Source organism: Ipomoea triloba, chromosome 15 (assembly GCF_003576645.1).
Source record: "Ipomoea triloba cultivar NCNSP0323 chromosome 15, ASM357664v1".
Taxonomy (NCBI): Eukaryota; Viridiplantae; Streptophyta; class Magnoliopsida; order Solanales; family Convolvulaceae; genus Ipomoea; species Ipomoea triloba.
The window spans coordinates 5,996,515-6,010,017 of record NC_044930.1 but is presented as its reverse complement, the minus strand read 5'-3'; the positions used below and the strand labels follow the sequence as shown (position 1 = coordinate 6,010,017).

General features: G+C 33.7%; 2 protein-coding genes across 3 annotated transcripts in view; one reads left to right on the top strand and one right to left on the bottom strand.

The window, feature by feature from the left end:
• Positions 1-3,032: 3,032 nt before the first annotated feature.
• On the top strand, positions 3,033-6,728 carry LOC116006995. 2 transcript variants are annotated; one of them, XM_031247548.1, is made up of 11 exons: positions 3,033-3,402; positions 3,507-3,618; positions 3,753-3,826; positions 3,923-3,969; positions 4,069-4,219; positions 4,306-4,576; positions 4,650-4,711; positions 4,846-4,904; positions 5,231-5,285; positions 5,634-5,681; positions 6,428-6,728. In XM_031247548.1, the coding sequence occupies exons 1-11, from the start codon at positions 3,201-3,203 to the stop codon at positions 6,607-6,609; spliced, it is 1,263 nt and encodes a 420-aa protein (XP_031103408.1). In that variant the 5' UTR covers positions 3,033-3,200; the 3' UTR covers positions 6,610-6,728. The 2 variants fall into 2 exon arrangements, with proteins under 2 accessions (XP_031103408.1, XP_031103407.1); XM_031247547.1 differs by having other exon boundaries at positions 3,034-3,402; positions 4,804-4,904.
• LOC116006996 (light-harvesting complex-like protein OHP1, chloroplastic) overlaps positions 6,651-13,503 on the bottom strand; it is an 11,015-nt gene continuing 4,162 nt past the window's right edge. Inside the window, exons 2-3 of the mRNA XM_031247550.1 lie at positions 7,321-7,443; positions 6,651-6,885 (exon numbers count right to left, since the gene is read on the bottom strand). Coding sequence (XP_031103410.1) covers positions 6,817-6,885; positions 7,321-7,443 — 192 coding nt within the window. The 3' untranslated portion in view covers positions 6,651-6,816. The remainder of the gene's footprint in view (positions 6,886-7,320; positions 7,444-13,503) is intronic.

The following is a 13,503-nucleotide window of genomic DNA, read 5'->3' as shown; positions in this document are numbered from 1 at the left end:
AATTGAAATTAAGCCATCGAACTCAGAAAAAAAAATCGGGTCCCTGAACAGCACAACACAAACTAAAAGAATGTTGACGTGGCAGTTACAATTAAAGAAATATTTTTTAAAATAGTTTAAAATAAAATAATTAATTAAAAAAAACAAGAACTGCTAGAGACGATACGCTAGGCTTTGTCGACTCGTCTCTGGCAGTTTGTTTTTAAAATATTTTTAAATCAGTAACTGTCACGCCAGTATACTTTTAGGTAAATAGGTAATTTTGGATTGAATTGAATTTGTGTTGTTAAGGGATTCATTTGTATTTTTTTTTTTTGAGTTTGATAGACCTAATTACAGTTCGGTGTGTAGTTGAGTGGCCTATTTGACAAATTTTTGAGACAATGGAGTGTTTGGTAAATAGTTGATAGCGGTTAGTTTATTGGGTTAGTGGGTTTGACTAGTTGATAGCATTAATTGTTAGCTGATAACGGTTAGTTTATGTAAAATGACTTTATCAAAAAGTTGATCTGCTAAATTAGTTGTTATAAAAAAAAAAACTAATTAATCAAATATTCATATTGATTGTTTAACCAAGTCAAATAACTAATAGTGATCAAATAAGTCAAAATTGATTAATAAGCTAACTACATTACCAAACAAAACATGGCCAATATTACTTGGTGATTTGCATTAAAACCCCTCAGAGTCTTTCATTTCATTTCTATTAAGATATGTAAATACGATTTTTTTTTCTAAATAATAATTTTAAAAAAGAAGGAAAAAAAGCAGAATAAATAAAAGTTATACAAATAACGTACGAGGCCTGATTCTGCTAAGCTGCCATATGAATCATTGTTTAATTTTATAAGCATTCTTCATTATTATTATGCAAAGCAAAAGTATTGTGGATTAGGGGCTTTAGGGCAATTTCCTCCTCAGCTAGCCATGAATCATATTAAAGTTTATTCTTCAAGCACATGAAAGAGTACCGTACGAATCAAATTAATTTTTGAATAATGTTACATAAATTAACCTGTATACAAAGTTAATTACCTTCAAATTAGACCAACATATTAGTCAATTAGTTTCCAAGTGTATATATGTAAGATTTTAGATTTTTATATTTTATACCTGAACCAAATTTATATTCGTATTTAACCTAACTAAAAATATATATAAACTAATAACCTATTAAGTCGCATCGGAATGTCCCTTGTGCAACAACGAAGAGGAGACGGTGGCTCACATCTTTCTTGAATGTTCTTTGGTTGCCAGAGTATGGGTAGCAGCGGGTATCTCTATAAATTTGACAGTTCCTAGTTTTACTGGATTACTCGATTCTGTCTTGGCAAATGCGGATGGTGGATCCCAAGGAAAATCGTTGTGATTATCTGGTGCATCTTGAAGTGTTCACTCTTTAATCTACTTGTATGTAGGGATGTCAACGGGGCGGGGTGGGGGGCGGGCGACATACCCCCCATCCCCGCCCCCGACTTTCTTCTCCATTCCCCGTCCCCGTCCCCATCCCCGCCGGGGAAGGGAAAAATCCCCCCATCCCCATCCCCACGGGGATTATTCGGGGATGGGGAATCCCCACCCCGTTTATAAGTTATAAAAAGATTTAAAAATTAAACATTAAAAATATTTAAATAAATAACGCATATATATTCATCTCCAACTTAAAGTAGTATTCAATATTTTACAATAAAACATGTTACCTAAATATACATTTCATGACATACAATGACAAAAATGCTTCTAAAATTATACTCCGTATATATTATATACAAAGTAAAACATGTGTGTGTGTTGTGTGACTATACACATATATATTTCAGGGACGGGGCGGCGGGGCGGGGAGAGTACTCCCCATCCCCGCCCCCATCCCCAGCGGGGAATTTAAAATTGCCCCCATCCCCATCCCCGATCCCCTATTTTTGTCCCCATCCCCATCCCCGTAGGGGCGGGGAATCGGATTCCCCGTCGGGTACGGGTACAATTGACATCCCTACTTGTATGGTAAACTTTCTGTTGGATATGGTGTCCCATATGTAGAAATGGTTATTCCGAACTTGGTTACCAAACTGATGCATTCTTGTGCATGTCTTACTTTCTTCGTGATTTTAGTTTGGATGATTTAACTAATAACCTATTATTATATATAATATACAGAGTAACAATTATAATTATGTCTTACTTTCTTCGTGATTTTAGTGGATACAAATTAGCTTGGTCCAAACATAAGCTATTTACCACATAGGAGGGAAGTCAAACCCAACAAAGAGCTGGTGCAAGATTTCTCAATCTTTACAAGGCGAGGCTCCCCCTCAATTGCTACTCTCCCGAGTTGCTATTGTGGGTTACGACCCTTATTCATCAATCATCAATTAATTTGAATTGAATTAAATTCATCAAGTTGATCCGATTAATCTCCGATATAAACCTTTCGAAGGAGTAATGCGATATTCAGAGTAGTTTATTAAAATTCGTCAACCTGATCTGAATATGGATGAAGAGTATTTATAAGGAATCTATACGATTTTCTTTCTAACTGAATAACCGTCTTGATCTTAATCCTGTTCACATATGATCTTCGATCTTTGGCTTACTATATCTTTTGTAATACATACTCAATCTAAATACAATGATACATAGTTTAAGTGAATTAGATCCTGAACTAAATGCATTGTTCTATTTAAACCAAAACAAGAGGAAAAATAATTTATCCAAGGAATCATTTTACTCAAATCTTATTTTTTAGCGGTGATTGTAATGATATATAACATAGATGATATAAATTCTGTTTTCTATTTAGAAAATAATTTATAAAAATTCTCAAATTTTCTAAAAAATTGAAATATATTTTCAATTTTCAAAATGAAAACTACAATTTTCAAAATGAAAACTATACTTAGTAAATATGTTTAATTTTATATTCACAAGTTCTTCAGTTAGTAAAGGAGCAATTTTTTTTCTTTACTTGTTACTGTTGCCATATTTTAATGGGAAATGACATACATTTGAATTAGAATCTTGTTGATCTTTACAGATGAGAATATTATAGAACATGTAGAGAAAAATAGGTGGAAATTTTAGAAGTGAAAATGACAGATGTGCAAGGGAAGTTAAATTGATTGATAAACCCTTTTATTGCAATTTAGGGTTTTTGTTTTCCCTGCAGTGAAGTAGAAGACGGAGAAATAAGCATCAGCAGCTCCATGATTAGAATCGGAGATAAGCTCTGCAGAGGCAGAAGGCTTGGCTCTGCATTCGCTCTTCTCCGGCCACCAGCAGTAGCGGCGCCACCGCCGCGTAGAGTTTTCTCGGATAAAAGCGACCTAGACAGATCTTTCAATGTTAACCCAGTTGCTCTTGAGATGACGAATTACGCGCTCTCTCTCGCCCGTTCTAAAAAATCAGGTATTTTCTTCTATCATCCTCCTTTTTTCTTTTTCTTTTTTTTTTTTTTAATTTTTAAATCATATTTTTAAAGATCGTTTAAAAAAAAAACTATACAAATATAGATGATGCGTATGCTCAAGCTCAGTTGGTGTTGGAGCAGTGCTACTCTACTCACTCCGATGAGAATGCTAGAGGGATGGTTTTACTCGCGATGTCTACATTATTATATCATAGGTTTCTTCTTCTTCTTAAAGAAACATTTTTCTGATAGTCAATTTTCATTAGTATATATATTTTTGATTAATTGAATTTGTATTAATTTCATCATTTTCTTGCCCTGTTGTTCTTCTTTCCTAATGGGTGTTCAGTGGGAATTATGAAGAAGCAATTGAGAAACTTCAGAAAATTCAACAATTAAGCTCGTCTTCAATAATTGTTAGAGGTAATCGTTATTATTGTATAGTTAAGTTAATAAACAGTTTTTCGTTATTTACTGGCCAACAACTTTGCTATTGATAGCTTATGGCCGTTGTTGTAGTTGCTGCCTCGGAGGCACTTGTTGGACTTCATTTAGAACTGGGTCAAGTAAACCTCTATGAAACTGTTGATTATCATTTGAATCAAGTAAAAGTTTGCATTTTGTATTTTTATGAATGGTATTTCGTTTTTGCTTTCCCTGTGTAGGATGATGCTTCGTCAGTAATTGTGAACGTATGCTTGCGACTCTTGGAAACCATTAAGATAGAGCTTGGCAGTGCAGGATTTGGGGCTTTGGAAGATCATTCGAGGGCATTAAAAGGTCTTGTTGAATTGGTCCGGGGTGATACTAAATCAGGTAAGAAATGACCGATTGTCGAGCCTGTTCATTTTCTTGAGTGTGCTTCTCATTTCTCTATGGTATTAACATGGATTTCTTTCCAGCGGCATCTTTCTTTCCAGAAGTTCGGGATGGTGACTGTTCCTCTAATGTATTGGATCGATTTATTGGCAATGCTGCGCTATCTTATGGCGAATTCCTTCACCGTATGGGGGATTTTGAAATGGCGAAGCAATTGTACACAAGAGTGATTCATGAGGAATCTTTGGGCAAAAGTTCTAGTTATCTACATCAGTTATCAGCTTGTAATATGAGTTTCGAGGATGTTATATTAGGAGCTACTTGTGCTTTAGGACAGCTTGAGGCTCATTTGGGGTAAGCTTGTAATATATGCAGCCAGCTTGTAAATGATATTAATATCATTGTGATCCTTATGCTTGAACTTTAGGAACTTTGACAAAGCAGAGAAGATGCTAACTGAAGCACTGGTGAAAGCGGGAGAAACTTTTGGTTTGACCACCCCCCTTTTCAATTTTTTCGTTTTCTGAGAGAAGAATAATGGCGTGTTATTTAGCTATTCTGTTTTACTTTATTTGGCATAGGTGATCATCATCCCAAAGTTGGTGTTATTTTAACCTGCGTAGGTCATATGTATCGACGTAAATCAACAGTTGAGGAATCGAGCTCTCTTTTAATTCAAGAGGTTAGAAACTACGTAAATGATTTCAGTAAGGATTTCCCTGTTTCAATTTCATGTTCATACTGCTGCTATTTTTTCAAACCACTTTATTATCTACTATGGCTTGATTTTCATCCTGTAAGACGACAACATAATGCACATCCTAAGTATAAGCACAGGATAAAACCATGTATGGGTCATTTGTTTCAGTATTCTGGACAAGGTATCTTCAGTTAAAATAATCCGTTTAAATGAAGTGACTTGAATTCATATTCTTTAATTTTACAATTTGATGCCATGGCTAATTTTTGTTAGTTGAATGCGTTTCTGTTATTTGATATGTTATCCAGGGACTTTACAGAAGGGCAATTGAATTGCTTAAAGCTCCTCCACTGGAGACTGAAGGTATGAATACACAGTATGGAGACATCTTACCTTCTAATATGCTGTCTCTCAAAACCTATCCTATGACTAATTCTAGCTGTCCTTTTAAAGTTTCATCAATGGTTTTCATGGGTTCATTTCCTACAATACCCTTAAGTTGTACTCCATAATTAAAGTTCAATTAAACGGTAAACTTATGAAGGGGGAGTATGAAAAATTGCAAATAATCAATTAAATTAAATGGTAAGTGGAATATTAAATACAATCTCCTATATATGTGTTTTCCTTCTCATGACAGTTGTTTGGGATAGAGGGGTATAAAAGATGCATTAGAAATGAAATCTTGAATTGTGCGATCTGTGCTTACAGGTGCTGAAGAGAAGGCTTGCAGAAGAGATATAATTGCCCTTGCGAGAGGTACTCCACTTATTAATTGCATTCAGTTATAAGGCGTTAAGCCTGTGTTTAACAAAAAAGACATATAATATGGAGTCTATATTTTGAACCTATCCCGAAATCAGTTGATACAGCGATTTGTATAAAAAAACTACCATGCCCATAACTAGTTAAGGCAATTTATTTGTTTTAATAATGTGCATATTACAACTTAAACCGAGATAAGCAGATTGCATACATTCATTTAGTAAATGTTTCTGGATTCACCATACTGCAAAAAACTATTAGCAGATTTCATGCATTCAATTAGTAAACCTGCAAGAAATTTTCAGTTTGAGCTAGTTCCAAGGACGGAAAAGATATTAAGATATCTAAGCTCTTGAAATAGGTAATGTGTACATTTGTTTTCGAGATACACAGTGACAGTGTTTTTCAATCTGTTCTAGTTACAGAAAACCCTTGGATTCTATGCTCAAACTTAGATGTTTAAACCCTAAACGTGAGGGCCCCTCACCCCCTGCCTTGGGGATTGTGAGAGAAGGTAAATCGCGGAATGTGCCTCAGTGAGGCAAGGTCTGAGTGCTTGCTTTTTACCCCAAGGCTGAGATCTTCCCCCATTGAGGATTCAAACCCGAGTATTTGCTAGGCCACTACACCTACACTCAACTTTTTGACCATTGAGCTATGATCATAACTTGACAAGCCATTTTTTGATGATATTTTCCCTGTTCGATCGCTTAATCGACTTAGTTGATTTGTTTGTATAGGTGGTTATGCAGAAACATTGTGTCTGCAACAGAATAGAAAAGCCGAAGGGGAAAGAATAAAGCTTTGGGCAGAATCTGCCTGGAAAAATCCCAGATTATCCCTAGCTGAAGCACTGGAACCACCTTCTGAGTCTTCTTCCAAAGTGGCTGTTATAGATACCAGAATATGCAGGGTCATTTAGATCATTTTTTGTTTGTTTTCTTTTTTCTACGAAAAATAAAGTTAAAACAGAAAACATGTTCATCAGTATTTATTCCACATAAGTCAGAAAATACAAAGTTATTTGAAATCTTTGAAGTATAATAGTAATTTGTTTTCAGAATTACATATGTGATGGGCAGGCATGAATGAAATACAGTTGTGTTACAAGGCAAAAACAACCCAATACTCATAGGGGAAGATCAAGGCCTTTCCCAACATCCACTCCAATAACCTGAAGAATTCCCCTATTCAAGATCTGAAAACACAGAGAATACAGAGCAGAATATTCAGACTATAATTATCCGGAAAAATAAGCAGTTGACAAAAAGGAAAGAAAATCATTCAAGGGCTTGTTTGGTTCGCGGAAAATATTGGAAGGGAAGTCAAAGTGAAATTCCATGGAAAAGTTGTTAGCAAGAGATAAATTCTGTAATTTAGTTGAATTTAGAATAGAAAGGAGGTGGTGGTGGTGGTTATTATTATTGCCATTTGTAACCCATCAGCCCAAACCCATTACATTTAACCCTATTATTATTATTGCCATTTGTAACCCATCAGCCCAAACCCATTACATTTAACCCTATCCATTGTTCACTACTGCAAAGTGCAAAAGCAATCGAAGAAATTGGGAGAAAGAAAAGCAATCGAAGAAGCCAAGATTGATAGAAGAAGTGGGACATGAGAGACTGACCAGTTCAACAATGAAAGTTCCAATGAGACCAATCATGCAAGCTCTGGAATTCCATATTTCAGCAGTTCTTGTGAAACCCAGAAATGGACGCTCAAGTTTTGGCTGCTCCTTGGGCAATTCCACCTTCAATGAATCCAGTAATTGGACAATTATTTGCTCTAATTCAAGTAAAGAAAACATCAAAAAATATAATCAATCCAACCTATTTCATCAATTACACTATATAATATTCGATGTTATAATTTATATAATTGTATATCGATCCAAATATTCTTAAAATATTATACAAATTCATTCCGTGCAATGCACGGACAAAAATACTAGTCTTCTAATAAATAATACCAACATCCTTTAAAAAACATTTTAAACTAAAAGAAAAACATAAATCCCTAACATATGTAACTAATTTAGGCTAAAGGGTTAATTGATCAAGTTAATATGGACAGTTCATACGGATTATAAAGGATTAAATTTGATATTCATAATTGAGTGTGTAGTAAGCAAAAATCTAGTCTCTGTGTTCAGATAAGTTAACATGATTTACACACTCCCTATTTTGTCGGACCGAGGCGTGAGGGCCCTTGGAGCTACAGATTCAACCTTTTAAAAATAATGATATACTATTTTTGAATTGAAATGATGCATTCTTGTCTAAATTTTAATATACCCAAATAAAAATAAAAATAAAGCAACAAATTAATTTAGAAAAGAGCCTACCTAATATATGCTCTTCTAGGCTCTCCATTGGTTTGTAAAGTCAACTTGTTTGGCATGTGTTTTTTTTTTTTTTTGCTACAGTTTGGCATGTATTTATGCTATACTGATGCGACTGGTAAATATGTTACTGAAAAGAGAATTAAGAATACTTAGAAAAATTCAAACTAAAAGTAGTATTTATTTAGACTATCATTTTAGACCAAATATTTATACTATCGATTTTACAAAGTTGTAAACATTTATTTTAGTGACAATTATAATGAATTTCATATAGTATCTTGGATTCATATACTTTGAGTTACATATTTAAATAAACAAATTCGACATTCAATTACTTATGTATAAACTTGTCCTATATAGTCTTGCATTGATATACTTTCAAATATTTATTTAAATATAAACATTGAGCATTAACCCATTCGCGCAATGTACGTGTAAAACTAGTATATATATATAAGCCAGGCCGGTAGACCTAGAGGTTGGGCCTCGTATATATAGGTCTGGCCTGTTTAATTTAATAAACTTTAAAATAGACCCAAGCTTAGCTTTTTTACTAAACAAGACATGCCTAACTAGGCCTGGTCATAGGCCCAGACAAATAGGCTTGACCTATTCCCAAAGGCAATTTATATCGTGGACCAGGGTGCACAATATAAGGAGATGAGTTCTGTGTATTCTAGGCAATTGTTCTGTGTATTCTAGGCAATCATTCTGTATATTCTAGGCAACCGTTCTATGTATTTATGTTAGTAACACAGGTTGTGATGTGTTTGTGCATTCGAATGTTTAGGAGGATGAGTTCTGTGTATTTTGTGTCAATATTTTGTGTATTATAGGCAACCGTTCTTTGTATTAATGCTAGTAACACAGGTTGTGATGTGTTTGTGCATTCGAATGTTATGAGGATAAGTTCTGTGTATTTTGTGTTAGTATTCTGTGTATCCTAACATTCGAATGCACAAACACATCACAACATGTGTTACTAACATGAATACATAAAACGGTTGCCTATAATATACATGATGATTGTCTAGAATACACAGAACGATTGCCTATAATACACAGAACTCATCTCCTTACGGGGTGATTGTGCACCCCGGTCCATGGTATAACCATCCATTCCCAAATCCCATCCTTAATGGCATGATCAACGGGTGACGTGGCCAACTTCCGGTGGATGTATAGTGTAAGGTATTGACATATGCGGACTGCGGTAACCTTGGAGTAGGTATTTTAAATTTTTAACCACTTGAATTAAAACTATAATTACAATTTCTTTATTAAAAAAATAATAATAAAAGATCTCCAATCTGCCGATTTCGTGTATATATACACCCCACCATTGAACTCTTAACCCATAGGCCATAACAACCACAATACCAATTTCAATTGCGCCGGAAACCTAACCCTCAACAAACTTACAAATATCTATCACAAATGGAGAATTGCAAATTACCCAGAGATGCGCTGATCGAGATTTTATCCCGAATACCGGTAAAGTTTTTGATGAGATTTAAATGTGTTTGTAATTTTTTTTATACTTTGATTAAAAGTGATCGTGACTTTATACATAAACACTACGAAATTAGTCTAGCAAAAAATGATGATTTTGCAGTTCTAGAGCTTGACGCTTATTGTGATTGGCCCGATGTTAATAATTTATATAATTTGGTTTACAAAGAATCTGAGTCTGATGAGATCGGACGCATAAAGTTAGACATAACAAATTCAGGAACAAGGTATGTCATATGTTGTGATGGCATGTTGTGTTTGATTCTTGGCCGAGGTGATTCGATTATGTATTTTAGTGATGGTACAGACTTTATTTTGGATATTTTGATATGGAATCCATTTACTCGAGAAACTAAGAATTTACCCTCTGTTAAGGTACCTGGTATAGAAAAATGTGTTAATTATGAGATGAATGAAGGGTTTGGATTTGGGTTGTCTAAAAACATGTCTTGGAAGATTGTGATGCTTTGGTATTATGAATGTCGTCTTCAACGCACGGATAGCTATGAATTTGTAATGGTTTGTAGCCAAATTGGTGATGGTTCATGGGGTTGGAGACAAATTGATGAGGTTCCGCATGTTCCGGTGCATTTTGATCAGAGTTTTTATTTAAAAGGGAGGTATTACTGGCGGTCTGGTGGCCCGACAATTGACTGGCGGCCTGGAGACCCGATAATGGGACGTTTGGTTTGGTTTGACTTTAGTGATGAAATTTTTGGGATAATCGAGTTCCCATCTTATTGCAAGGTTGCTTCGGTTACCATCATGAATGACGAGATCGCTTTACTTAGTTATAGCGGTTATGCAAAGGTTGGGGATTGCATTGAGATTTGGTTAATGAATGAAAACGATGGTAATATTGATTGGCATAAGCATGCAAGCATAGAGTGCACCAGAAGTATCGAGTATCATAAGTATTGGAGTTTAAAAGGAAACTGGGATGAAGTTTGGAAGCCAATAGGGATTTGGAAGTTGGGAGGTCGTGATCATTTGCTTGTATGTCCGGGATATGAAGGTAATAGGAGTGAAAACAAAGATAAGGGTTTCATAGCGTATGTAATTTCCATTGATCTAGTAACCCAAGAATGGAAGTTTGTTTATTTAACTAGAGATGGGAGGACTATTAATATTCTTTCAAACCCAGATGGTTTTGTTCAAGTTTGCAGTGAGACGAACAACATTAATTCGGCTCTTGGTCCAGGAGACATTAGTCCGAACGTCACTACATATGCTCGAGCTTTTAGTGAGAGTTTAAAATTACTTCAATAATGAAAAATTATACAAATCTTATTACTTGCACTATGCAAGCTAGCTAGGATCTACGTACTGTATTGCTTTCTCTTTCTACAAATCTTGATATATAATAAAGTTTAATATTAACTTTCATTCTTGCATTTCTCTCATCCGATCCGCAAGAGTATATCTAACGTTAATTTACATATAATTGTTTTGCACTCCAAAATGTTTTTAATGAAGTTTGCTCACACAAAGGTAGAAGACACAACACACAAGATGTGTGATGATGAAGAAGGTATAACACAAAAAGGTGTGATTAAAACCTTCCTATAAATAAATTAAACATACATTATTATATATCTATCAAAAGTTAGAAAAGTATTCTATCACTCGTGTGACAATTCAGACAAAATGAAGAACATTTATCTTTTATTACTTGTATAACAAAGTTGAGTATGATGCTTTTGGGTCATAATTTGGCCACCTGGGTATTGCGAAATATTTTGGTGATAATTGATGAGTGATGTAAGCAAATTTTTTATATTGTTTAACTGAAACTTAAAATTTTTACATGTAGTTAACTTTTTTTTTTTTTTAGCATAATGCATTTAGTTTGCAGTGACTGCATCTTATATGTATCGGCCTAAGGTTTACAGTTGCTTACCATGATGAGAAAGAACTAACAATATTCTTAAATGTTCGGATGTTCGGGTGAGACTTTACTTATTTGTATTTGTTCCTGATTATCAAATTTACAATAGTATATTATATTACAAGAAGCAAATTTTTTATATTGCATGAAACTAGTTACTTTAGGGATTCAATTGTATAGTTTTAAAGTTCAGTAGCTTTTTTTTTTTTTTTGTGAAAAATAAGTTCAGTAGCTTAATTGCATTATTGTGTGCAGTTCTATTACTTATTTCACCCTTATTTTTAAGGGTCACACTTGTGTGAGACCGTCTCACGGATCCTTATTCGTGAGACGGGTCGGGCCGGGCCAAAGAACCATGTAAATGTCATACTTATATGTGCAAATCTCATACTTATATGCTCAAATATAACACTAATTAAGAATACAATTTTTGTTACTTATAAGTTAAGAGAAAAAGTAATACATTTTTCATAATAAGTAATGTTGACAAGTGTCCCTTACTTATAAGAGCAAATATAATACTTTTGAGGAAAAATGTAATACTTTTAAATCGAAATGTAAAAGTATTGTATTTTCCCTTAAAAGTATTACATTTACCCTTATAAGTAACAAAAATTTTATTCCTGATTAGTATTACATTTGAGCATATAAGTATGACATGTGTGCATATAAGTGTTACATTTGTATCTTGACCCGATGGTCTCACACAAGTTTTTACCTATTTTTAATATTTCACAAATATAAAGATTGTGAAAAGGAAGATGTAGCATGCACGCCTTTTGTGCCGTGTACCAAACCACAACATCACAAAAGCATGCTCCATATATTTCTTACCGCCCTCCCCGGCCTATAAATTACGCCATTGGAACTGTGTACAAGGAAGCCTCTAATCTCTCTCGCCCAATACCAACACTCATCAAAGCTACTGGGAATTTTGAATTCAGATACACTTAAATTAGGTATTTTTAAACTAATTATTTTTTTCTCATTCGAGCCTCTAATTATTTGTACCTTTTCTTTTTAAATTTAAAGAAGCCGGAGAAAGTGTAAATTAGGCACTTTTGATTGTAAAAGCCAAGTTTGCACATTTACCTTATTCTATGAGATAGTGTGTAGTTATTCTTTTATAACACGTGTACAAACTAGTTTATTGTTATTACTCTCGTGATTGAATTTAATAAAATAATCAAATTCAATTATTACACTTTTATTATATCTCAAAAGTTCTTATCGAATATACGTTGCTTTTGTTAATGATTGATTTAAAAAAAAAAAATAGAATATCACACCTAGTTCAAGCTTTGAGGGTGCTATTTACATTTACACTAATACCAAACATTTTGAGATGCAACATCTTCTCCTGAGAAGTCAGTAAGAGTAGCTTGGCAATGCTTTTTGTAACATATTTGACTATTTCTAGTTGTTCTTCCGATGTATTTAAAAAAAAAAAAAATCAAAGGGTGTAAAGGTAAATTATAAATATGGCCTGCCTGTGAGGTACCTTATGAACAAATTTAATTTGAGTATGAAGTTTGAAATTCCCATTAACTTTATTTTTATTCCTATACTCATATTTTATATTTTCAATTAAAAGTGCATACTTGGCATTTTGAGTCTTGCCAAAAGTAATTGGAATGTTTGAATAAAAATAATGGCACCTGAAAAGGCCATAATTCATTGTGTATTATTGATAACACATAAAATATTGTTCACAAATAATTAATTGTCACACAAATTATTCATGAAAATGTCACAACAATTTGGTAAAAATAAGTTTAATTTAATTTATTTGACCATCAAAACTTAGAGAATAAATCCAATTAAGTAATTTTAAAAAATAGAAACAATAAAATATATATTCTTACGTACACCTCCTTATTTAATCCTACCACACATATTTTAACTTTAATTTCCTGTGTGGTTCACAGGTTAGCCGGGCTTACCATGTGAACGCTGTGAAATTATGGTTGCGCTAGCTAAGTTTCCCTCATCACCTAAAATTATATATATATATATATATATATATATATATATATATATATATATATATATATATATATATATAT